Source organism: Pongo abelii, chromosome 2 (assembly GCF_028885655.2).
Source record: "Pongo abelii isolate AG06213 chromosome 2, NHGRI_mPonAbe1-v2.0_pri, whole genome shotgun sequence".
Lineage (NCBI taxonomy): Eukaryota > Metazoa > Chordata > Mammalia > Primates > Hominidae > Pongo > Pongo abelii.
Genome location: NC_085928.1, coordinates 23,730,650 through 23,757,769, shown reverse-complemented (window position 1 = coordinate 23,757,769; position 27,120 = coordinate 23,730,650). Strand labels below are relative to the sequence as shown.

Sequence of the window (27,120 nt, the reverse complement as noted above, 5' to 3'; positions counted from 1 at the left end):
ACTGCTCTATCAAACACCTGGGTGTTTTTTACCCTTCAGATTCTATAACTCATCTTAATGCCTTCCATTATCACCATGTGAATTTGCTTACCATTAGATTTTTAGCAATGGTGAAGAGGCGATAAGCTAGGAGGTAATGGGGGAATACTGCTAAAAGGAAACTGTGTTAGTAGGTGCACTGCAAAGCAACATACATTTTAGCAGCAATATTAACCTCATCATCTCACAAAAGAAAGCATATCTCAATTATATTTCTTCTTGTTTTGAATACCACTGGGATCTTTTGCCGAATTTGAAGAGGCTCAGGAGGTTAAATAGCCAGCTGAGAATTTAGGGGGTCAGACTTGTCATCTTTGCTGTAAAACACAGCCTGTGTCCTTCATATGCAAAAAAGACGGTGGCTTACCCACCCATGTTAGTTCATATGCAGAGCTGACTTTTCTTTTGTGGCGATGCTTTATCCATCATGTTTTACAACCCAGTCACCAATATGAGTAGTTGCACATTTTCAAGATGCCTGTTCAGAGCCAGGAATGCCATCTTTGGGCTCAGAACAGAGAATTCCAATAAGAAATGCTCTCACAGTGAGAGCAAATCCATAAACACCCCTCAGTACCCAAATGAGTTAACCACAAGCGAGTCTTTCAACTACCTGGGTGTCTATTTTCTCAGTTTTCTCATCTGCAAATTGGGAAGGATCATACTGACAGGAAATGGGCATTAAATCATGACTAAGAATAATTTTGCTAAACACATGACAAATAAAAAGGTGCTATAAAAATTCAGGCACTTGTGAAAGCTTGGAACACCACACACTGGTGGAATGTTTCTGAAGTTAAAGAGACTAACAAGTCAAGGGCACTATTTTTAAATGCCCCAAATCTGTTAGTTCTAAATAGGAACTGAATATTTTACCTTAAAGAAATTAGGCTTTTAAATTAATCTATGGTAAGAATGACATTTGAAAGTAAAAAAAAAAAAAATCCTCTTGAATGCAAGAAGAGCATCCAAAAATTTTAACAGCTTAAAATAAACCTTTTTCCTGTCTTCTCTCAAGCAATCTCCAAATGGACAGATTTCTGTGAATCTTTCCTAAAAACAATTTTCTTCTAAGTGTAGGCTCAAATCAGGACAAACTACAATCCAAATATATTTGGAGAAAAGTATAATCAATTTAAACAACAGGTTGGAACAGAGAAGACTTACACATCTTAATGGCAAAATCAAAGTGACTGTCTAAAAACAGCTGGAGATCAGGTTTCTCCTGGTTTGTTTTTCCAACTGAGCTCACAACCACTGGCTTCCCCAGGGCCACCAAGGAGATGTATGGTGACACCATACTCGCGCTGTTCCTGAAACTTACTTCATGCCAATGCTAAGGCCTGGCCAGAGGATGCTTATGATAAAGCACAATAAGTGAAGCCCAATGCTTTTTCTATTCACAAAACATTCATTTTTGCTGTAACAGAAGATTTCTGGGCTAAGGCAATTCTATGTAATCCATATCCATAAGGTGTGGCAGAAAGCTGGGTAATGAAGACCTGCATGTAGAAACTCCAGGCCCTTCACCACAGGAACAGGCTATTTTCCTGGTGGGAAGGGACAGTGTGCACATGCCTATGGGCACTATGCCACCCACTCTACTTTCCAATTCCTTCTGTCATTACTATTACACTGAAGACTGCCAGGCAAGAAGGTCCAAGGATGTAACTATTAGGATGGTCCTCAGGACACAGTCCCTGCTTCTGCCCCCTGGTTTCTCTATAGAAGCCTCAACTTCGACTGTTCAAATCACATAGGCTACAGAGATTTGTCTCACGTTACTTCCCTTTTCATTTTCTAGTGATGGCTAGAATATGGTCTTAGCCCAACCTTAAATAGAACAAGTTCTCTTCACCCCAATCCTGCCCCCAGCTCATTCCCTCTCTTTAGAGACTATCATGATGAAGCAAGTAGAGAATGGAATCTCCTGGACCATTCTGTCTCTTGCCTTCTTTGCAGAATTTTACATTTGTTCTGTCAGAAAAATAACAATAAAAGATTTAGAATCTCATTTCCTAATAATTTTTGTCTTTGTGGACAAAATTTTATTTTTGAAATAAAACTTTGCAGGTCTTATGTTACTCATTTTAAAGAATATGCCAGTTATTTGCATGTTACCAGACATCCTTTATGGAGATCAGTTCAGAAGAGTTGTTGGGTATGTTAAGACTAAAAGGAATATTCTTTTGGATTCGACTCCAAAGTTATTTCATTCCTTTCCATTGTCAACACACATGTTTCTTTTTCTCTGAAGTATTGGGTTACATTTCAGAAAAAGAATAAAATCTCCTAAACGTGATTTATCAACTTGCTTAAAATAGAATTAGAAGAAGTGACTCCCAGATTAGTGGGAAGATGGCAAAAATAAACAGCAAAGAAGTGATTTCAATAGCGACGATCTCATTAAGCTGCCCATTTCCAAATTTAGCCCTTAGGCAGTTTTTTTAATTAAAAAATATTTTTAACCTGGATTCTCATTGGCTGTGTGAAGTCTGGGTGGCTTCTGAATTCTTGGAAGCCATTCTCTTTTCTTCTGTAAATTTATGCTATCCTTTAACCACTTCAAAATAAATTAAAAACTGGAAAGACAGAAATTCAGCCAAGCTACATGAGACTCCAATAACTAATGCAAATCTGACTTGTGTTATGTAATTTCAAAATGGATGTTTCCTTGTGTCTAACTGGCCTTCTGAGGTCCACATTTGGTTGTTCAACTGAGTAATTGTGGAAGTGCCGTTATCCAGATCAAGAATAAACGGATACCAGCAACCAAACTTCTTTTTCTGAGTTAGTGTTATGAAAAGAACGTGTTTTATGTAATTAATCAGCCTTTTAAGGCCAAATGGCATGTCACCTGGCTTTTAAATACACTCTAGCTTTGAAAACTTATAGATGTTGGCTGAATGAAAATGGTGGCACATTACTTTTGGCTGCTTTAGAAGACCAAATGCAAAGGGCTTGCTCTGAAAGTAGAAAAGCCAGAACCCAGGGGAGAAGCACTACTCCAAGCACTGCAAAGACACCATCACCTTAGTGGTGTACTCACAATCAGATGACCCGGTGTGAGCGTGAGAGTTTGTCAGTGAATGTGTTGAGTGGATGAGGGCTGGGTCTGGAGACAAAACAGCTTCAAAGTTCAGGCAGGGAAGGCCCGGCTTGGCGCTGGATCCACCCGGCTGAGTAATCTCATTCTCCTCAGATGCCTTCTGGTTTTCAGCTGTCTTGGGTTTCTTCCTGAAAATAAACAAAGGGCCCTTTGAAGGAACTGACTGCATATTTGGGAAAAGGCATTTTTAGAATCTGTTAAAGATAACTTGATTTTTTTTTTTTTCTGAAGGGGGATGGGAGGGAGTCCAGTATGTCCCTTGTTTTAAAACAAGCTGATTCTTGTTTTTTTTCCATCCAGTAATGGCCTAACTGGGAACACATGAAAGCATATGGGCCAAGCAAACAGCACCACATTTGGACTCTGTTGGCTGCATAAAAAGACCCTGTCCCAGAACTTTAGACAGCTTGAGCTACGTATGGCTGACATTATCCAAGAAAGCATCCCTCTTCCCCCCTTAGGAGTTTTAACACGGTCTGGAAAAATACTAGTGGAAGTTTTACCGTTCTAGCATTTGTCAGGAAGCTTAGAGACAGGACTCGTGGAGTAATGGGAGGAGCACTGGACTGGGAGTCAGGAGACTTGAGCTACCGTACTAGCTGTGCCTCTAACTTGCTGTGTGGCCTTGGGCACCTCACTTCACCTCTCTGGGCTTCAGTTTCCTCATCTGTAAAATAAAGGGCTTGGATTAGAAGGCCTTAAAGGTTCCTTCCCACTTTAAATTTCTACTCATGGAATACATTGAGGAACATTCAACTTTCTTGCTCTTATTTAGATTTTATTCTACATAAAATTTCAAATCACAATTTAAATTTGCAGCCTGTACAGATGAGGGGGTAGTGATGAGAGGTTTCTGTTAGAGTAGCAAGTGAAAAGTGAAAAGAAGAGCTTAGATTCTAGTAGCTAAAGAGGGAAGGTGTCATGCAGAGATTTTTCTGCTCCAACTCTTTACTCATCCTACGCCTAAGATTTTTGATTTGGTGCATCATCCTGGAGTTTAGGGTGTGATTCTGTGTTTGGGACATGAGGAAGAGAAGGGTGAAGGGAATTAGAAAGTAATTGTTACTAATTGTTATATAGGGTCAGGAACAGGAAGTAAAACAGCACAGCTATCAGTCAGCTCAGGTCTCCTGTCCCCAGGACAATGCAACTGATATGAAATTAACAAATACTTAGCTTATACTACACAGACCCTAGACCACAGCCAAACTGGTTTATTAGTAATAGTTCCTGAACATTTCTCCAATTCCCTTGGATTTGTGTCTTTTTCTATCATTATATGGACATGACCAGAAAAAGCATTTATTTTATTTGTAGAAGACTATGTGTGGTACAGAATTTGTTGTAAGTAGATTTGTTTCCATGTTTCCCTTGTTTCTATGAGCATGGTAATGGACTTGTTATGCAGAATATTTTGTATTTAAATTTGTTGTGCTGGGTAGTTAAATCTGCCCTCGCAGAATATGGTGTTATGATTAGTATGCTGTGTTTTCAGTCCAACAGGTTGTGAAATAAAATCTGTTTCTTCAGAGGGCAGGAGGCAGAGATGGCATGGTAAAGATTAGAATAGAGGGGAGGCTTTCAGACATCTTTTTCAGTATGGAGGAAGCCAATACAAGAGAAGCAACAAATTATAAGACCTTATCAATTGATTTTTGAAGGTGACTATGGGAGTAACCCCCAAATCTTGTGTCTACATGGACCCTGAAGGAGCTGGTATTCTGATTTTCAGTTTAAAGATGTAGCCAAGATCAAAGTTGCTAAAGCCCAACTCCTTTATTAAAACCAATGCTTTCTCTAAGGTCCATATCTCTATCACTGTTGTCTACCACCAGGTTGGAAACCTCAGGGTCACTATACACCTTCCTCTGCCTTAAAGCCAATTCATCAGTAAGTTCTTACAGTTCTGCTTCCTTCATATTTTTTCTCACATCTGTGTTTCCATTCCAATTTCACTGCAATCACCTTACCGCTTTTTATCTAGCTGATTGCTTACTAACTGGCTCTCCATCCTCCTTCACTCCTCTATTCCTGTTTCTTTGCATTCACTAAATCTAAGATGACCACATTAGCCTGACACTCAACGTCAGTTCCGTATCTCTTCTAACTTTTCTCATGTGTCCTATATATTGGCCATACTGTACCCTCTGATTTCTTGAATATCCTCCAGAACATCCTGGGAATCTACATTCTGGGCTCTACATCTTTGCTCAAGTTTTGTCTTGCTTTGAATATCCCATTATTTCATCTCTGCCCTGTTGAAATCATACTTATTATCCTTCATACTTATTAAATGGTGTCTTCATCGTGTAACTGTCTTGATTCCTCTCTGCCAGATAGGACTTCACTCCCCACAGTGAATTCCTCCCTAGGTCTTTCTCCGAAATGCCTAAGCTCTTTTTTTTCTTAATCTTATTTCACTCACTCAATTTTATTTCAATAATGGCTATTTATGTGCATATCCCTCTTGTGAGACTGTAAGCTCTCTGAAGGTAAGGAAATGTCTTAGTTATTTTAGTATTCCTAGTGTTCACCTATTCTTTTCTTCTTCCTTCTCTCCTGTCATTCATTCATTTACATATTCATTTTACAAATATTTATGATGTACCCATGATGTGCCAACATGGGCTAAAGAATAAAACAGGACTGGTTCCTTCCCTCCCAGAGTTTACTGCCTTGTCTATACTATTAAGCAGTGTAGCTTAGACAAAGCTGTCATTCAATAATTGATTGTGGACAGAATGAAATGAAGCTGAAATTAAAGTGTATTTTAAGAATGGTCATAGTCTGAATCCCAATTAAGTCTCCTACTTTTTATGCAGCAAGGTAGCAAAACTACCCGACTGGCTGCTTTTGCTTTAAGTCCATGAGGGGTATTTAGTAAGAGCAGGACTATTTTGCTCAGTAAGGCTAGGCTGGCCCTCACGATTCATTTAAATACAGGGACAAAACAGTAATGACATATGTCACCTAGCAGAAAAAAATGTTTATTTTTGATATTCATAGACAAGGCCTAGGATACTTTCAGATGTGTGCTTCAGAAAATTAAGAAAGCTTTCTTTCAAACATAAGGGCATAGCAAAACCACCAATATATTACTCTTTTATTTTTAACACTGCAAAAATTATATTGTTCTTCATATCAATGCCCTTGTTTCCTTCCCTAGATTCGCTCGTTTCCTACCTGACATCTTGTATCACACCCTCCTGTTGCCTCAGTGATCACTTTGGGAGAATATTCATAGCACAGAGGCATTGGAGCTACCTCTATAAACAGGAAATGTTAACAACTCAACCTTTTTGGCTCACCCCCTTATTTGTCTTATATCACTTTACTTACCCTTATACCACTGGGCTGTTTCCCAACTGTCCAGATAATAGAGAACTGCTCACCATCCTCAGAAGCAATTCATGTCCTATCTCACCCTCTCTAATGGTTCTTCGGACTCCTTTTTCCGGAGCTGAGAAACCCTAAAACATAGCACCCGTTTATGTCTAGACATGCACAGGTGCTGTGAATTGACCCCATTTTTGCAGTTCATAGTTTATTAGGGAGGAAAGAATAAGCCCTGTCATAATTAGTTGAAAATACATTTTGAGGCTGTATAAAAAGAATTATAAACATGGCACATCTGAGGGCAAGTCGTTTCAAGCCTCTGTGGTGATGCACTATTCCCTGGAGCCTTTAGAGGGCAGCAGCACACTGGCTGACTCCAGCGGATTTCAGAGAGGCAAACTGCCGACCAGAACCTTCCTCCTGGTCACCATGCCAAAGGTTGATTTGCCAGGCTCTGGCCTCTCAGTCTCTTTCTTTTCAGTTCTCATTCTCTCTCTCTCTCTCTCATTCTCTCTCTCTCTCTCTCTCTCTCATTTTCTTCTCTCTCTCTCTCTCCACCCCCTTCCTCCTCTCTCTCTCTGTTAAAATTATACACTCTGATGAAGTCGCCCCTCAACCGGAAAATGAAAGCTCCAATGAAAAAGTTAGACAAGCCAACAACAACAAAGAAAGAAACCAGGGAAAAAGGAAAAGGGGGCTGGTGACAGGGAAGGACTTAAGAATAAGAAAAGGGCAGATGTTTCGCAAATATATGCAAAGCAAAACTGGGTGTACCCTGAACACTTCCACAGAGAAACAGACCAATCATTGTGCACTTCCTCCCGCCACACTGGTGGAGCTCTGCATTCAAAAAAAGAAAAAAAAAAAAAAAAAAGCAAAAAAGCGTGGCCGCAGGCACCCGCCTTTCAACGGTCAGTTCTGACATTCTGACTGAACATCTCTCAATTGTCCGAGGAGAACAAAAACATTTTCATCTCCTCACTGCAAACATTTCTGTTATGAGAAAAGGCTGCTTCAAGAATTGGGAGTGTGTTTTAAGGAGACTGGCGGCCGAGTTAGCCAGCAGAGCCTTCTGGTTTTTAACTCTCATTGTGCTGGCCCCAGCAAGAAGTTTTAGGCTGAAACATAGCAGTGAGTAAGGCTGCGGAGGATGTTGGCTCTTTCCTAACTAGACCATATTGTATGTGGAAAGAAATATGCATTAAAACATATTGATGATATGGTAGGTATTAAGCATGTTAAATGCATGGAAATTAACCAGATCGGCGGCATTTGATGTATATATTTCACACTCTTTTGCACATATTGCACACATACAGTGATGGCAATGCTTTCTGCAACATATGGAAAAATAAATATTTTATCTGTGTGAGCTCTTAGCAGTCTCCGGGGTGTTGAGAGGAGAGTGCTCTCTTCTTTCACCCTATCCCAATTTTCTCTCTTCACTGGGCTCCCACCCTCTCTTGCACGTTAATGTGCCTTTTACTTATCAGCTTGGTCCTTTCCTATCTGGTAAGTAATGTGCCCGTTACTTATCAGATAGGAAAAAATTAGTTGGAACCTCCTATTGGCTCATGATAATTTAGACCAGTGATGCCTCCCCCAATCTTACTGGAGTCGTAACCATTTCCCTACTCTTTTCCCCAACAAGACATTAAACAGGCTTAGTATCCGGGCAGGAGAGGAAGGGTAGGTGGTAACAAACCACCCCAATAAGGGTGGTAGCGGAACTGCGCTCCACTACCTATTTTAGCTGTATGTCCTAGGTAGATTACTCCACATCTCTGAGCCTCATTTTCCTTATCTGTAAAATGGGAATAATAATATCTACCACTTAGGGTTATTGTGAGGAACAAATGAGATAAGCCATGTAAAGTGATTTGCCTTGCGCTGGCACATGGTAAGGGCTCAATAATGGTAGTTCCTCTCATAGGGATTGTGCGTTCTGTGACTTTCATCATGTTAGCTTTAAGAAGACATTTCCAGCCCAGGGGTAGTAGCTCATGCCTGTAATCCCAGCACTTTAGGAAGTCAAGGCGGGCGGATCAAGAGGTCAAGTGATCGAGACAATCCTGGCCAACATGGTGAAACCCTGTCTCTACCAAAAATTCAAAAATTAGCTGGGCATGGTGGTGCATGCCTGTAGTCCCAGCTACTCAGGAGGCTGAGGCACGAGAATTGCTTGAACCCGGGAGTGCAGCGTTGCAGTGAGCCGAGATGGCGCCACTGCACTGCAGCCTGGAGCAAGAAAAGAAAAAGAAAAAGAAGACATTTCCCTTCATTTCAGTAATCTGTTTAGAAATCTAGATTTTGGGGAGGGGCAAATGGATTGTTATTGTAGCAAAGGCAGAAACAATGTTAGGACCAGCAATCTCTTCCTCAACACTTTGATCTTGCTGTATACCTCCTGACATCTCCTTTCTGCTCACATGTTTGTCATTGCTGTGGCTACACTACACCATGAGCTCCTTGAAGCTGAGGGTTGAGCAAGCTGCACTTAGCCTATAGAAGCCCATCAAGCCTGGACACTATGGTCTATTCATTGAGACCAACCTATGGGACTCTGGCTTATTGTGTTTTCTTACAATTTATCATTTCTCTACCTGGTCTGATGTCCTCACATCAATTTAAGGTATTTCAGTGATTAAACACATTTTATTTTCTCAATCTTATTTTTTTTAACCTTGGCAGGGCTGATTTATAATTTTTTTTTCAGTATAATTTCCTCTTAACTGTATCAGTCAGGATCCTGGCAAAAATAGATGGCACATGCAAAGTTTTTAGCTAAAGAGGGTTTAATGAAAAAACTGTATTTGGAGCTGCAGATGAGGTTAAGGGACCTCAAGAGAGATAGCACCAGGTACTAGCAATAGTAGAGACTGCCAGGTACTAGCAGTAGTGGAAAGCTTTAAACCATTTAAACTGAAGAGGCAAGTAAAATGGTGATGAATTCTGAGTCCAGTCAGAATTGGAGTTGGGAAGGAGGGCTGAACTAATACATTTCTTGACCTCCCTCTTCTCCCACTTTCACATCTCCTGCTGATGTTTCCTTTTGGCCAAATTCAAAGGGAAGCCCAAGGACAAGAGAGCCTGGGTAATGTAGTCCAGAAGGCCAGTCTTCTGGGTCACACATCAGGGCAAAGAATGGTTCTGGGGTTTTTTTGGGGGTAGAATGGGGTGGCAAGACTAATCAACATATGTGTTCTTCTCTCTTATACTTTCAATTATACTTTCTGGAAGGAAAGACAGAACAAAATAAAATAAGTTCTCTCTTAGCTTCCATGTACCTATTATGTCGAATTGCCATTCACAGAGCAAGAAAAGAGAATGTAAGCTCAGCCGAGCAGGGATTTTTGTTTGTTTTGCTTGCTGCCATATCCCTAGTTCCTAGAACAGTGTCTGGCACATAGTAAATGCTCAGCAAATTTTAAATGACTGAGTAAATATACTCACCTCTGCCATGACAGACTTTATATATATATCATCTCATTGAATTATCACAATAATCTGGTTAAGCAGGCAGGACCACTGAGCATTATTGTGCAGGTGGTATGGGGGGTGGGTAGGTATTAAAATTTAATATGTGCCTCCCCAACCCACTTCCAAGCCTTGTGACTAGGCCCAAAGCATTGTCAACCCATCAGAAGAGACATACTTCTGCAAATGGTTCACATTTTAATTTTTTATCCTCTTTATTGATTTTTGCACCTAGCAAGTTTCTGTTTTATTATTATTATTTCTCTTTTATGCATTAGAAAGCCAAGTTTCTGAATAGCAAAGACTGCAAAGATTATAACCCAATCTGTCCATTCTCTAGGGCCCATGAGAAGGAAAAGCAAGCACTGGCATTCTGCACAGATGAAATACTTCCTACGACAGAAATACATGCTCACTTGTGGACTTCTCTGTAGTTTGTAGGCAACATCAGGTCCTGATTTCTACGTCTGGATCTGGGTTCTCTGTAGCACAGGAAGGTAAGAGCGATAAAAACTCTTTTCCCTCTTAAAGGATATAGAAACTTTTAAACCCATCTGCATCATAGTAAGGCTGTGTTATCTGTATCAGCATAGTTACTCTGTGATGAAGAAAAACTCAGAAAACTATCCAGATGTGGGAATTTCTCGGGTATTCCTTGCACTTGAACTTAAGGATGAATGAAGGTATAGACAAGTAAGTTCCTTGTGTGGGTGTGGACTGAAGAAACTATGTTTGATCTTCTGTCATGTCTTTAGTCCCCAGTACCTTAGTCCTACTAGTACTATAGAACACATTCCCCTCCGGGAAAGGCAGGCCTGTCTATCACCTACACATCAGCCCCCATCAACTATAATTCAGTTGACTGGAAGCATTAAAGGTAAAAAAGCAACACAAAATAAAACAAAACTCTGGCTTCATCCTTTTGGGTTTGATTTATACCAGAATAGCTAAAGACATAGAAATATGAATGTAAATATCCTACCTGAAGCCTAAGAGGGATGTTAATCTCCCAGGTTTAGCATTTTCCAGTAACATAGAAGTCTGTAAAACACCATCCCATTACCTGCCTCATAATATATAGGAAAACTTGTGAATATAACAACTAGTTATTGTTTTAAAATGTGTAATTAAGTTATTTTGCATGCAGAACTTCTAAATAATTCAAATGACTGGCTTTTCTATTGGAAAATAGCATATATTCATCTCTTACTTTAGCAATGATTGATGAATACTTGATATCAATCTTTCATCAGTATTTTCCCATACGTATCATATCTCCTACCCCAAATTATTTCTGTACCTTTCCTTGCAAGGTCTGTACTTCTCCTACATAAATGCCTTGCATGGCGGGAACTAAATCAACTACACAGACCCATACATCCAGAGAGCAGAGGTGAGCTGGATACAGTGGCTTAGAGATGTGGTGGAAGGAGCCCAGAGCTCCAAGGGAAGGGCAGCAAGGAGACAACAGCATGGGTTGCAGCTCAGACAACAGGTAAATAAAACCAAGCAAAGCTGCTGGTCACAGATTTGACCAGGGTGGCAAGAAATGACAAGCTACGGTGAGATTCAACAGTGGCACAGAAGGATGATGAGAAGCAAACAGATTAGGAGGAGCTGCCACCACCGTAGGCAGAGGCACAGATGACCAAGCAGAACAGCACCAGTCCCTGCAAGGTGTGCTCAGATACAGCTCGGCACAGCCATCTGGCCAGGAGGGAATGATACTGCACATGGCGTGCATTGCAGCTGGGAAGTTGAGAACCGCCGTGGGCACCTCAGGACCAAGTCTGGTTACCCTGCTGATCCAAGAAATGAAGCCATCTAAAATTTTGCCTGCTTTTACAGTTTTCTGTGTGTGTGTGTGTGTGTGTGTGTGCGCGCGTGTGTGTATTAAACAAAGTGAACTAAGAAGCCTTTTATTGGAGACATAATGTACTCACAGTAGTTTCAAAATCAATGGTGTCACTCTTCAGGTAAATTACTCCAAGGCTTGGGCCTAGTGCAGATGTTCATTGGGGCAGGGAGCAGAGAGCGGCTGCATCTAGATCAGACAAAAAACAAAAATAAGGTTGTTAAATGAACAGGTGAAGGTGATGGCAATTATTTATTTTGATAGGAAAGAACTTTGGGACTCAAGTGAGAGGTTGGTTGGTTGGTTCTGCATCTTTGCACCAGAGAATGGCGAGGTATGGAAGGGAGAATGGAGAGGATGTTGTCCAGGCTCCATTTTCAGTGCTTTCACCTAACTGCCTGTGCAGCCTGGGACATCAACAGTACCCTGTCAGTGCGGGCAGAGCTGATTTTGTGGTTCTGACTTAGAAGCTGAGTTGTGGGTGAAAGTTGGGGAAGGAAGTAGAAACAGTGTCCTTCAACCTTGCCACAGTTGACTCTTCTAGTATCCTTTTCTTTTTTTTTCATTTATTATATTTATTTATTTTTTATTCACACATAAAAATTGCATATATTTATGGTATAAAACATGATGTTTTGATACATGTATACATTGTGGGATGGCTAAATCAAACTAATTAAAATATGCATTACCGGCTAGGTGTGCTGGCTCATGCCTGTAATCCCAGCACTTCGGGAGGCCGAGGTGGGCAGATCATGAGGTCAGGAGATCGAGACCATCCCAGCCAGCACAGTGAAACCCCGTCTCTACTAAGATACAAAAAATTAGCCAGGTGTGATGGCGCAAGCCTGTAGTCGCAGCTACTCGGGAGGCTGAGGCAGGGGAATCGCTTGAACCTGGGAGGCGGAGGTTGCAGTGAGCTGGGATTGCACCACTGCATTCCAGCCTGGCAACAGAGCAAGAGTCCATCTCAAAAAAAAAAAAAAAAAAAGAAAAAGAAAAAAAAAGGATTACCTCATGTATTTATCACTTTTTCACGGTGAGAACACTTAAAATCTACTCTCAGTAATTTTCAATATATACTACATTCTTATTAATGATAGTCACAAGGATGTACAGTACATCTCTGGAGTTATTCCTCCTAACTGAAATTTTGTGTCCTTTGACTGATGTCTCCTCAGCCTCTGGCAGCCACCATTATAATTTTTGCTTCTATAAATTAAGCTTTTATAGATTACCCATATAAGTGAGGTCATGTGGTATTTGTTTTTCTGTGCCTGGCTTTTCTAGTACAAAAAAAGCATATTTTTTCCCCATATAGCATGGATGACCTCTAGATTCATCCATGTTCTTGCAAATGACAAGATTTCCTTCCTTTTGAAGGCTGAATAGTGTTCCATTGTGTACTTTTACCACATTTCTGATATTCTTGATTCCATTTCAGTCTCTCTCTCTCTATTGCTTAGTTCTTAATGTATTCTAGTGACACCCATTGATCTGGGCATGTTCTGAGCATTCCCTCTGTCCTTCACTGCAAAGGCTCCGTTTTCTTCCATAGGCTCTAACCCTGAGGACACTGAATTACCCAATTTTTCCCCCTATACCTCAGTCTGCTATTCTGCCTTCTTCACTGGCTTATTTTCTTTCTCCTGTTCTCTAAATGTAGACATTCCTCTAGATTCTCTCCTCACGCTTTGTCTACCCCAGCCCTCCCTGACCTCAACAATCACTTCTCCATGGAGAGCATCCACACTGCTATCTTTAGTTCTAGCTTTTCTACAGAGCTGCACACCCACATTCTAAATAACAGCTGGTTATTGGTTCACTCGTTCCTTTGCCCATTCATTCAGTGTTTATATAGCATCTACGAGGCACTTGGATGAATAAAACAGGGTCTCTAACTTTGAGAAGTTCACATCTCCATGAAATACTACACAGGCTTTTCTAATTCAGAAAGTTTAGAACTTAATTCATTGTCTTTCCTTTAAAATCTGTTCCTTCTCTAGACGTCCCATTTCCTGCCATTGGTATTCTCTTCATCCAGTTATGTGGGCCTACAGCTGGGGAGTCATCTTTAATTCTTCTGTTTTTTTTTTCTTCCTATATCCAATTAGCTACCCGATCCTGTAGATTTTACTCTGATTGTGATTCCTGAATCAATACCTGTTTTCTATACTAACCCCTGTTTCTCCCTTTGCTACCTACCGTGAGGACATCTATGAAAGGCTCCTGACTGGTTTCACTTTTCCAGTTTTTCTTTACCTCTTGTCCATCCTTCACACAAACATTACATTAATTTTTCTAAAGTGTCCCTCTAAACATATCACTTCTTTGCTAACAGTCCTCCTTGCTTATTGGATTAAATTCAAACTTCTCAGTTTGGTATTCAAAGCTGCTACAATGTAGCCCAATCTAGTTTCTCACTCTTATCTCTACACTCCATTCTACACTCCAGCAAAGTCCTACTCTTTCCTGCCATGTTCATGGTATTTCTTCCCTTCTTTCAATGTCTACATGTAGCTTCTTCAAGGGCCATCCAAATGCCACCTCATTTATGAAGCATTTCACAAAGGAGAGTGCCCTTCTTAAATTTTATGAGCATGTTCTGTACTACTCCCTTTGCATATTCTACCAATTCGAACAGTTATTTTTGTAATTTGTCTTCCCTCTTCATAAGCCCTTTGAAAGCTGAGACAATTTTTACTCTGAGTACCCTATAGTGGGCCATGACTTCTTGCATGTTAAGTTTGCACTAGGCTGATAATCTGCTGAACTGAATTGAAAAAGAATAAACACTCTTGCCTTGAGTCATAGAAACGGGGACTAAATTGAAAAGACCTAAAAGCTCATCTACTTCAAACCCCTCATTTTTCAGATGAAGAGATTAAGAGAACTGACTTGCTCAAGGTCACATCCTTGTTAGTGGCTGGGCAAGGATAACAGACATAAAAGGCCACAGACTAATATTTATCAGTGCTTACTTGGCACCAATAGGCCCAACAGATCATCAATAATGACAAGACCAGAGAGAGGGAGGTTGGGGTGTGTAACCTGCAAAAATATATTGTGTTCCAAAATATAACAAACTTGCTTCATTTATTTGCTTCAACAAACCGAACTAATAAATATTTTTTATAGTTAAATATTGTCTAAAAAATGAGGGTGGATTTAAAAACAAGGAAGCAAACTTTTCTAACATTACCAGCAGAAATAATTATGACAATATTGTCAACACCACTGGGGAGGAGGTGCGGATGGTTAACGGGTACAAAAAATAGAAAGAATGAATACGACCTACTATTTCATAGCACAACAGAGTGACTATAGCCAATAATAACTTAATCGTACATTTTAAAATAACTAAAAGAGGGTAATTGGATTGTTTGTAACACAAAAGATAAATGCTTAAGTATACCCCATTCTCCATGGTGTGATTATTTCACATGGCATGCCTATATCAAAACATCTCATGTACCCCAGAAATATATACACCTACTATGTACCCACAAAAATTAAAAACAAATGAGATGTTAAAAATACCACTGGGGTGATAAACTCAGGCTGAAAATAAGAATAAAGAAATTTCTCATGCTTTGGAAAAGCTGTGTGTTCAGCTGGAGTTCTTGGTGAAAACATGCAGTAATTCCATGGTTAAATTCATTACTTTACAGAAACAAACTATTGGCAATCTGCTATTATGCCACATTAACACTTCTTTTTCCACCTAGCTTAGCCTAGTACTCATTCTCTAGGTTTGTTTAAATGTTTACTTGTTTTTCTTTCCTTATATTACTAATTTACTTGTAGAAATGCATAGACAATTGCCTCCGAGTCTGCTCAAATTTTCTTGCCTTGTTCTTTTCTTGTAGTAGAGGAAACATTAGTTGTTTCTCTTCTCTATCCTTATCCTCAAACAGAATCATTTTCTCTCACCCAAAGATGAAAAGCCCAACAAAACATGCTGTGGGGATAATAGTGTTTACCTAGGTGAGGAAAACAGACTTTTCCAGGGAATCTCAGTAATTATTACTTGGCCAGAAAAGCTCAGCTCTTAAATGTTAGCTCCAATACTACAAGACTTCATCTGCATCTCCCAGGTGAGTCCTTGACTCACTGTTACTCACCAGAGGAAAACCTTGGTAGGTAGTATTAATCAAACTCTTTTTGGCCAGTATGGTGAAGCCATGCTATGCATTGAGATATCCATTAAATGGCATCACCCCAGCAGCCACACAAACAGCAAAATGGGCTCAAGAGCTCTTCATTGTTCTTTCTAACCCATCATAAGGCTGGACAGATTATTGACACTTCACCAGATAGAAATTCCTTCTCCTTTTGCCCCCTGGCAACTACATTAAAATCATAAAGGAAATCACTCATCAATAGTACATTGCAGTGAAAAATTATCTGGCAAATTTACAAATCCTTTGTGTAACTATATAAATGTACATTTTAAATATATCTAACATTTGATTTACATTGTGCATTGTATAATTAATACAACCATAATATGTCTGCCCTTTAATTAAATCCTTCTTTCTCAGTCCCACATCCTGCTGCTATAATCTTACTTTCATTTTTGGCAAATTGTCACCTAGCTCCATCTTCTTTCCCCTTTTGCCTTAGTACACACCCAAGCGTCTATTAATCAGAACCACTGCATGGTGTGTCATGTTTTATTGCTTAAAGGGTGGTTACACTCTAAAAAAGAGTCGGTGAGAATGACTTCATGGGGTTTCACATTTATTCTCTTTTAATGACTTTCATATCCAGTGTACTCGGTTTTTAAGTCAAAAGATAATTTTGAGGGGCTGCTGATGCCACAAATTCTCCCTAGAACCTGAAAATCCAGCTGTTGTCTCTGTTTCTTACATCATCACTGTAATAAAGAATCTGCTCTTGGAACCCAGCTGGCAAGTTTCTTGATGGTGTCAGAGGCGAACAGACAGTAGGTCACTTCTCTTCAGCCCATTTCATTGTTGGCGTTTCTGCAGATCTGTCTTGGAAGCCCTTACAGAGAAGAGCTGTTATGAAATACACTGCCACATATCACTGTAAGGAACTTTCTGCAGGTGTCCTAAGTATGGCCTGTCCCATTCCTAGGAAATCACATCAAATCACTCTAAAATTATAGATGGGGAGTTCATGATTAAAGTTTACAAGAAAGGTAATAGTAACAATAACAGCTAGCATTTATTGGATGTCTAAATTTTATCAAGGACTGCACCAGGCATTTTTATAAATGAGTATGTTCTTGTTTAACCCTCATAGCAATTGCCATGGTGTAAGTTTTAGTATACCCATTTTACAGATAAGGAAAAGTGAGACTTAATGGGCTTATGTAACAGGTCGAAGTTTAGAAAGCTACTGGATAGTGAGGCCAGAATCCAAACCCAGATCTCTCTGAGTCTAAATCTGTACTCTTTTCACTATATAACAACTGTTCCAACGCAGCATGGACACGGGACACATTTCTAGTTCCCACTGTGATCACAGCACAAGGAAGATGCTTATTTCCATGATGGTTCAGAGCCACTGGAAAGATCTGGGAGCACAGACTCCAGGAGAAGGAACTATTTCAGAAACTATCAATAAGTATAGTCCCTTCCCTCCTCCTTTCTAATTGCAGATGAGAATGTCTTCTATCAGTCTTCTCAAACTCTAATGAACAAACGAATCACCCAGGGCTTCTGATTCAGCATGTCTGGGGTGGAGCTTGTGATCCTGCATTTCTGACAAGCTCCCAGGTGATGCTGATGCTACTGGTCTGGGACCACAGGTCTTATTTCTGACACTCTCCTTTCTACTAGGGTTGTTTTTGAAGGAGCAGTTCAAGCCAAATAACTTGGCTAACAGTTCACACAGCCAGCTGACTGGCTTCTGATTCTAGGCCAGTTTGTCAGGTCATCAGGCATTACACAGAATTCAAGGAGTTCTTAGCATAGAGCACACTGTCAAAAAATTGTTTTTAGATCCCCAAGGGTTTTCCCCTCTCTCTGGAAATTGAAAATGATAATGTCTCCAACATGTAAAGTTCCTATTATTTTACATTATTGTTATTTTTAACAATAATTATCTGGTAATAATTCAAATAACACCTTCCCTCTGAGAAATTCAATGAGCTTTACCAACCTTAATTGTCTAACAGCAATTCCCAGGTGAAGATAAAGCTGTCTCAAAGATCATAGTAAATTTAAAATTGTTCCACTTCCCTCGTTTCTTTGCCCCAAATGTAGTGGTGAGTTAGTGGGGACGGGTTACTAATTGGCAAAGGCCCACTATCATAATTTGAGGCACAGCAAATTTCATAAAAAGGATACATCTAAGAAATAATTAGCAGAGAGGTCATTGTGGGGAATACAATGTTAGAAAAAAAAGAAAGAGTTATAAAGTGTAAGATAAGAAAAGAGAAAGCAAAATCAGGACTAGCTGATGACCTCAGATGAGACATTTAACCCCTAGGTGGCTCAGCTTTTCTGTCTGTAAAAAGAGGAGGTTGGTTTTATGATTTTTAAGGTCGCTTAAAAGTCTAATAGTCCCCCGAGAAGGAAGATATGGGAATTAAGTAGCTCATCAACCTGTTAAACCATTAAACATGTTAAGGAAGTCTATTTGACTTTTAACTTTTTAACTAATTACCTGAAACAAATTCCCAAGTCTACATCACCAGCCCCACCTCTCTGGAAACTGGTGAGAAAACCATTTAATGAATAAGGCACCAAAGACATCATGGCCAGATAAACTAATCAGGAACACCATCGTCAGCTTACTGATGCTGTGATAACTATTTTACTTTTTAGGTTTTAGTTCCTTAATTAACCACTAGTTAATACCCATGTCCATAAGAAACACCTCTGATGGCTTGAAGACCCCTGGGATGGCCCTGCCAACACAAGGTGGAATCACAATCCCACTGTTTGTCACATTAAATCTATGTTAATTTTCTCCATAGAGACCTCTTGATTCCTCTTTGACAGTTCATAAACTCTGTTAATATAAGTTGCACATCCAATGCCATGAGCCTTAGCATTATCAGATACAGTTGATTCTTGTTTAAAATAAGAGATCTTTTGGATCAGAGTACACGTATACACACACACACACACACACACACACACACACACACACACACACACACACAGTCATGAGTCATGAATTTCTGGTTTCAATGAATCTGGCCTGGTGACGGGAACCTCTCTATTATGTCACTGGATACTGGAACCTTCTTGTCCAGAAAGCCTGCCACAGGTCATGTTAATAAGATCGTTTTAAACTCTGTAATGAGAATTCTAACATGAGCATGATTTATGACACAGCATTTTATTTGGTATTATCAGAGTTTCCTATACCTTACCTCTTGCAGTGAGTATGTGTTCTGAATTAACCATTATAGTTTATGGTAAATGGAAAAAAGGTACAGAGAAACATCACAGTGGCATTACTCCAGATAACACACTCTGTCACTGTTCCCAAAGTGAACATCATTTCCCTCTTCCTGCTCCCATCACTTCAATAGTAACTTTGGCTATTATTGACTAAATGCTTACTGTGTGGCAAGCATTGAGCCTTTTCACAGATAACTTTATTTTCTTGCAATTACTCTTTGAAGTTGGGGATTATATTCCCATTTTATAGACAAAGGAGGTGAAACTGATACTCAGGAAAGGTATAGTTATTGGCCATCAGTCATGAAGGCAGAGGGTAGCAAAGCAGAGTTAAGGGCCAGGTTCTAACCACATGTTCTAGGGCTTAACCTACACCAGGCTCACAATCACCAAACCACTGATCTGCCTTCGTTCCACTCCTCTTCATTTGTGGTCCCCACCATTGGCTTAGGCTAGATTCTTCTTCATGGCCCTCTCATGTCTTCTTGAATGTTTCTTGAAATTTCTGAAAACCTTCTACACTTGATTTATGTTTCCCCTCCCTGTATTAATAATTTAATCCAAAAACTCATTAACACTTCTTTTCAACGGACTTTACCACCCCTTTTCTTAGCTCTCATACTCCTTCTAAATTATTCTTTTGAGGCCTCACATTTGACATCAAATCTTCTACACCCAGCTATTGAACTCACTTTCCCAGAAGCCCAAGGAACCTATTGTTTTCAGCTGGTTCATTAGTAGACCCCAGCTGGCCTTACCAGATGTATTTGTCCAGTTTGATCTTGCCCCATGATCAACCATTTCAACACTGTCCTCAGTAACCATGCAGATTTCCTTTCTTTTCTAACTTTCTATGTGCAGTGCCTCCTTTTACATTCATCAACCGTGAATTCATATCACCATTCTCCATTTGCTCCCACTCTCAGAACAAAAGGCTACACATGCATGCTACCTGGACCTATGCTCCTGCTCACTGTTTCCAGGTACAACCTATGGCAGTTTTTCTTAGTTTGTTCTACTTTGATGAAGTCCCATTCTCCATTCTCTTTTTCAGTTGATGAGCTAGCATCCTACTTTAATAAAAGAATCTACACCATGCAGTGTGGTAAGCTTATTAGCTCTCATCTCCTCTAATATCTCTGAATTTTCATTAATTTATTTCCTCAGGATTTATCTTTTCCCATGTTCCCTTTGTATCTTGAAGGTTATTCTCTCTACTTCTCTTTATCTTCCTTTGGTTTCATGAGGGATACTTTCTCTGTAGCTGATAGCATATCCATTTCTAATAGTACTAGATTAATCATCACAACATACCTTTTTTTTTTGTCCTGCATTCAACTCCTGCCCTTCAAAAATCTTTTCAGATGGTGTATCTTAAAGTGTGTTTCATACTGGAACTTCAAGATGCATCTCAAAAACAGTTCCTTGGTCAAGTAAGTTTAGGAAACACTGAAAACTATATATTCTATTTTCAAACTTGCAAGTGCACACAGGATATTAAGGTGCTGGAAGCCTAATCTTTGTCCAGGCATACTGGATTACAGACTCCCCCATCCCCCTTTTTAATGGAACACTTATTTAACCTCAGAATATGCTTAGGGAAAAGATGCTTTAAGGAATTTCCCCTGGTTCCAAACTCTTAAGCCTGGGCTCCGAAATTCACTGACTCCCTATCAAATGAGTCCTCTCAGATTTCCTTTCCATCAATACTTCACATGGTCTAAACTAGTTAACTTATAGGGTGTCAGAAAGACTAAGCACATTTCTATCTCTGAGCTACTGTATATACCAGTTTGGCTGCTTGGAATACCTTTATCACCTTTCAAAAAGTCATACAGTACTTTCTTCTCCTTCAGGGTCCATACATGAAAATGTATCCTTTATGAAATTTTCCCTTGTGAAGACTGCCTCAGCTCATAATGTTTTCTGCCACTTTTTAAGTACTTCAATATATGGTTATGGTTTACTGCCTGTTTGCTATATTATTAGCAAGGGTGTAAATCCTCTTGGGTAGGAACCTTGTTTTATACACTACAGAGACCCCAGCATATAGTGTAGCCTTTTGAGCATAGTAGGATGTTATAACCATGTCATCGGTTAACATAAACAGAAATGGATGGCATTAAGACATGATGGTTTAAAAGCCAATTTCTGTAGCTATTGGGATAGTTTAAGATGCTAACAGCCCAGGTGAAATGTTCCATCACAATATTGGGAAGAAACACTACCCGCCATCACTGCCATTGCCCTGCAAATGGTACCATGTGTGTCTAAGGATTTGGATAAAGGCTAGATATAGAAAAGCAAAGGCAACTCCGTTCTTAGGTGAAAATAAGAATTTGCATTAGTTAACACCAAATGGCGATAAGAGTAAAATAATCTAGGAACATCAAGTTATCCATGAAAGGAATCACTGGAACATACCAATGGTAAAACTGTCATTCATAATCATTAAATCATGGTAACTTGATGAAAAGAAAAAGTATATTTTCCTACTTAAGGAAGTCAGGGTAAGTATTATCTAAGGTTCCACTGTGTACTATTGTGCCTGGTATACAGAATGTGTAGCAACTATTTACAGAATGTGCTACTGCCTTCTAGTCACATTCCAAATTCTATCTCTTTGAATCAGTCTGCAGACACATTACATTGGTGAATTCAAGGCAGCTTGGCAACGACTGGCACAACATAAAACCCCAAACAATGAATTCCATCTTTCCCATAAAGCTCTTTTATTGACACAACATACAACAGCGCGGAGCAGGTTGTCTCAGGCTGGTGTGTAATAACTAGATGTTAAGGGGCTCTGAGTTTTTCAGATTAGATGTTATCTGAAGTTGGGACTTAGCAGGTTCCCTAATAGTGAATTTTTAGTGGGCCTAGGACTAGAAGTTTGGTCTCTTGATGCTTAGTCAGGGACTTCTATTATGTGAGAGAAAAAAGTATAGCTTTCTTTCTTAAAACTGCAGGAACAAATGACTTTCATATTTTAGCAGAAGAGAAAATGCATTTTATTAGAGTATAACCTGTGGAGTATTTTGCTACCTTCCTGGATATAAAGTGGTATACAAACAAAAAATTTAATAAAAAGCTATTTTATAAATAAGAATGTTTACTTGTGTTTACCTTAAAATAGGTATAGATTGTATTATGTAACATGTGAAATAGGAGGATAATGGTAAAATTTCATAAATAGAAAATTCTGTGTCAGTCTTCAGTTAAAATTCATAACAGTGTATCAGAGTGTTGGTTATTAGTAGTAATCAATAATAAGTATTTTTTAAATTGGAATTTTTATTGCAGGAGATTATTGGGTAGGTGAAGCCAAATGGCCTAGATGTTTTCCTGTCATGTCAATACTTAAGAATTGTCTTTCCGGGCAATTTACACATTTGAGAGTGAAAATGAAGGGTGGCCTGCCTATTGGGTGTGTAACAGGCCACTGGGGCAAGACTGCTGTTTTCTGAGAGCCATGGGCAGTTTCTGCAATAAAGTATCTGAGTTTCTACTTCTTGTAGTAAAAATAAATAGTTTATTTTTATGTTCTGAGTGAAGCCTGAGATCTCTGGATCTCTTTGCTGAATTTCACTCTTGGTGGGGGCAGGGAGATACTATTGGCAATGCTTTATATATATTGACTTAGACATGTTAAAGATTATGTGGTACTTTCATGAACACTCTAAAAATGAGTTCTCCCTATCATGAGTTGCATAGATGAGGAGATTGAGGTGGATGGGGTGAAGAGGAAGGAAAGGGCAGTTTAAGCGGGCTAGCTAATGAGTAGTAGAACTTAATCTAAAACCAAGGTTTTCAGCAGAAAATGCTTTTTTCCCCAAAAATGCCATGGTTGCCAACAAGCTTTTTATCAAATCTGGGGCAGAGCACTAGATGGAGAATCAGAAGATCTGCCTTGTCTTCCTGGATCTGGTAAGAACTAGCCGTGTGACCATGGTCAAGTCACTAACTTTTGTGAGTCTTATTGTTCTCACTTATAAAGTCATGAGCAAGGAATCAATGAATGGCATAATACTTGTAAGCTGTGAAATCTCTCTCCTGTAAAATGATATTGACAATAATGTATGCTTTGCCTATCTTATAAAGTTGTGAGGCTAAAATAAGCTGATCCATGTGGAAGTGCTTTGTATAGTGTGGAGTACTGAATCAATGTCGTCTGGAAGATTTAGGAAAGGGTCCCGAATGTGTGTGGGAACTGACAGCCAGTCCACTTCCATTCAGGTTTTAGGAGAAGCTATAATAAAGCACTGGCAGCAGCTCAAATCCCACTCCATCCTCTCCTCTCCCAGCACGCTGCAGAGAATCACTTGAGGAAAGTTACTTGAGTGGGTGAGCCAAATGCTCAAGTTGCAACCTTTCTGAGTAGAAGCCACAGTGAATCCTGAGCCACAACACAGGTGACAATCACTGTTCCTCCAGATGTGTCTGAAACACTGGGGGACCCTAGGGAAGGAGGTCAGACGTCACTGCTCCTGAGGACCTGTTTTCTCCTGTACACAGCTCCAGCCCACATGATTTCACCTGGCAGCCCCAAGAGACAAAAAAGATCCAGAATTAGCAGGAGCCTCCTCTCCTGATAACCTAAGTGCTCTGATTGAAAGGCAGAGGGTATCAGGAGAATGGCTGTACCGAGTCGGCATTGATTTCTCCAGCCTTTGTCTGTGTCTGGTTTCTGTCTCGTTTGGAGGTGGTTACTGTTACTACAAGCAGCATGAATCATGTCTCTGTTAAAAAACAGAGCTTCAATTGTCTTACATAACCCCTGGTAACTGAACGTCTAATAATAGCAAGCCATTTCCAGGTAGGGAATCTGTCTACCTCCCAGACACACACACACACACACACACACACACACACACACACACACACACACACACGATCTGTCTACCTCCCAGACACACACACACACACACACACTACTCCCAATGCTTCACAGCAGAGTGAGACAGACAGGGAGGAGACAGAAGGAGAAAGGGGACAGCACAGTTGAATTTTTTGTTTTTTAAAATATATTGAATAATCATGCATCATGGGATCTGATAACCAATATATTTAACTGAGCTAGTTTAATAAACCGCAGAAAACAAGAATTCTTCTTTAAAGTATCTGAAAGAGCAAAGTATCCCAATCCATACCAGACAGACACCTTCTCTAACACTCTTATACTGCATAAAAACCCCAAACCCCCAAAACAGAGTGGGGTGAAAATTTCACTGGATTGTCTGCTAGCTTGTACCAACTAGCTTTAATTTTCAAAGGATTTTTTTTTCTCTTCTTTTTTGCTTGACCAGAGAGTGATATTCCAAAGGTTCTTGGCCGCGATCATTTCATAAAATTCCAGAGAGTGAAAAGCAACTGAAAACATGGCTGCAGTGTTCCACCATGCAGACTATGTAATGTCAGGCACTGTTGCCCGAGCCACTTTCTTTGATGGAGATGACTTTCCATCTGAGGACTTACATTTTTCCCATGAGTACACTCTCTGGCTTGTAAGACATGATGAGGTCTTTTTATACTTGATCCCCACTCAGCTACCCATTAAGGTGGCTACTGAAATAAAAAAAATAATAGGAGAGGCTGAAAAATGACTTTTGAAAAATCACAAAGGTAGGTTTTTCTTTAAACTACCAATTTGTTTGAGAAAAAAATACAAATGCTGGATAGTAAGTTTCAAAGTTTATGGGGAAAAATAATATAAATGTATAACATATATACGTCCATTTCCTCACTGCTTCGCCTTGCCCATGCTAGGAAAAATCACTTAAAGGCTGTATTTTTTGAGTGTGCATTCTCAGAGTGAAGTAGCTGTACATATCATGTAAATTGGACTGGGGAAGGACTTCACAGAAAATTACAGATGGCAATCACATCCTGCCAGTCATTTGGTCTAGAACCAGAGAAGAAAAACTTTCTTTTCTGTTTTGATTGTTCAGTAACACGAAACAGTGGACTAGACTAGTTCAAACCAAAGAATGTCTTAGGGCACACCCACTTTGAGGACCAGCACCTGGCTATTCTACATGCTCTTCAATTGTTTAGGCATATAAAAAGGAGTGATGAGATGGTTATATGTCAAAATGGCTGTTCTCCCTCCAAACAGGATTTGCTTGGCTTATTTGCTTTTGGAGTACTCTCCAAATCCATAAACAAAGGAGTACTGAATTGAAGAAGCAAACAGGAGAAAGAAAAAGGCTAAAAAGGAAAAGAGAGAGGAAGAGGAAGGAAAAATACTAATTTCTCATTATTCCTATCTGCAAATCTGGCTGGGTTTGATAACAAAACTCCTACTACTGTTCTCTAATGGTCTTTGCTGCATGCCATATGGACATGGCTTCTAAAGGGGATGAATTCTAGGTTTTCCTCACAAATATCCAAACACAGAACAGCAGGGATCTTGACGACTAAATCATCCTAACTCACGACAAGGATCACAGAGGTGGAACATGGCTGTTGGGACTAGATTCCTCTGCTTATTTCATGTGCTTTGTGAATTAAATTGTTCTTAGAGTGGGAAAGCTGGTGGACTAAATGTTTTAATAAAAACAGCCATGAGACACAACAGTTTTCTTCACAAAGGCTTTTCCCCCTAGCTACTGTGAATATATTGCTGAATGGTTCTGACTTCTGGAAGGGCAGGAGGTTTGCCTCTTCTCTTTGCCTCAAAAAGCAGGCTTATTTTATGCATCTGGGAGATGATTATACTTACCTGAAATTTCAGGGTACTATGTCAGACAGTTCCTTCACAGTGGTGTGTCTGGCACCTAAGCAAGGACTTGGTGGGCCAGACACATTTAAAATGTAAAAGTGGATGATTATATTATTTTGCATTGTAACGATGAGAGTATTTCTGGATTGTAGCTGACATGTAGATCATCATAACCATATGTGGCACAACAAACCACACAACATTGCATCAGAAGCTTGTAGTTAATATTTTCAAATGACTGATTTTTTTGAAATAGAGAAATGGTGGATGCTTTTTTCGACCTCTTTAAATAACCACTTATTGAATGTCTATTGTCAGTGATGGACTCTTTCTTCACAGAAGGGAGCTGGGCTATGTCAGACTCTCACCATGTTCTTTCTCCTCTAACACGGAACAAAATATCAGTAAAACACCAAGTACAGCTGCTTTTGAACCTAGTAAGAAATCAGTCTGTAGTAATGGGCCATATTGGTAATAATTGGAACTGGTGATATCGATGGCAGTAGGAATAACTGACTTACAAAGGCACAGCAGTTTAGGAACGTCTCAGGGACTCAGAGTGAGTAAATGAGTAAATCTGCTCTCACCTATTTATATGCTCCAACAAATATCTGGAACTCTAGAAACTTCAAGAGTCTAATACGATCAGGCCACGTTTATAGGTATTATAGGATTCATATAAAATAAGGAGGCATACATGTTGATCTAGTGAGCTTCTCCATATTTGTACAACACTCAGGATATGTCTGAGAACACATTTTAATTTTTAGAATCAGTTATAGAATCTGGCAGTTATTATAAAGTAAACTTCACTTCAAAAAAATTAATTGAGAAGCCAGATGATAATCAAGATATACAAAGCAACATTGGTGGGATAAGTCAAATAATTCTCTAAAATGATTGTGGAGAAACTGAAGAAATTAAGGGCACCTATCTATCATATGGGGTCCCCAGCCACGTTTGTAATCTGTTGTGTGACCTTGGGCAAGTCATGAAACTTCTCCCGAGTCTCATTTCTCTCATCTATAATGTGAGAGTGTTAGATTAGATGGTTTTTAAGATTCTTTCCAGTAATAACATTTGATGATTCTAAAGTAAGAAGAGATGAAAGAGTAATTCCTCTTTCCTCTTGTTTTGGTAAATACTTGCTTTCTTCTGCTCCGTGCCTATGCAGTTTGCAGTGAGTATTAGGTTTCTG

At 39.6% G+C, this 27,120-nt stretch overlaps 1 protein-coding gene across 33 annotated transcripts in view; it reads right to left on the bottom strand.

The window, feature by feature from the left end:
* The window catches only part of ZBTB20 (zinc finger and BTB domain containing 20), an 841,831-nt gene that overhangs the window by 62,980 nt on the left and 751,731 nt on the right, over positions 1-27,120 (bottom strand). For 30 of the 33 annotated variants that reach the window (XM_024244272.3, XM_054551481.2, XM_054551485.2 and 27 more), the window contains 3 exons: positions 11,905-12,005; positions 3,652-3,815; positions 3,089-3,276 (listed from right to left, as the gene is read on the bottom strand). In XM_024244272.3, coding sequence (XP_024100040.1) covers positions 3,089-3,276; positions 3,652-3,662 — 199 coding nt within the window. In that variant the 5' untranslated portion in view covers positions 3,663-3,815; positions 11,905-12,005. The other 3 variants (XM_054551492.2, XR_010139137.1, XR_010139138.1) reach the window with 3 other exon arrangements.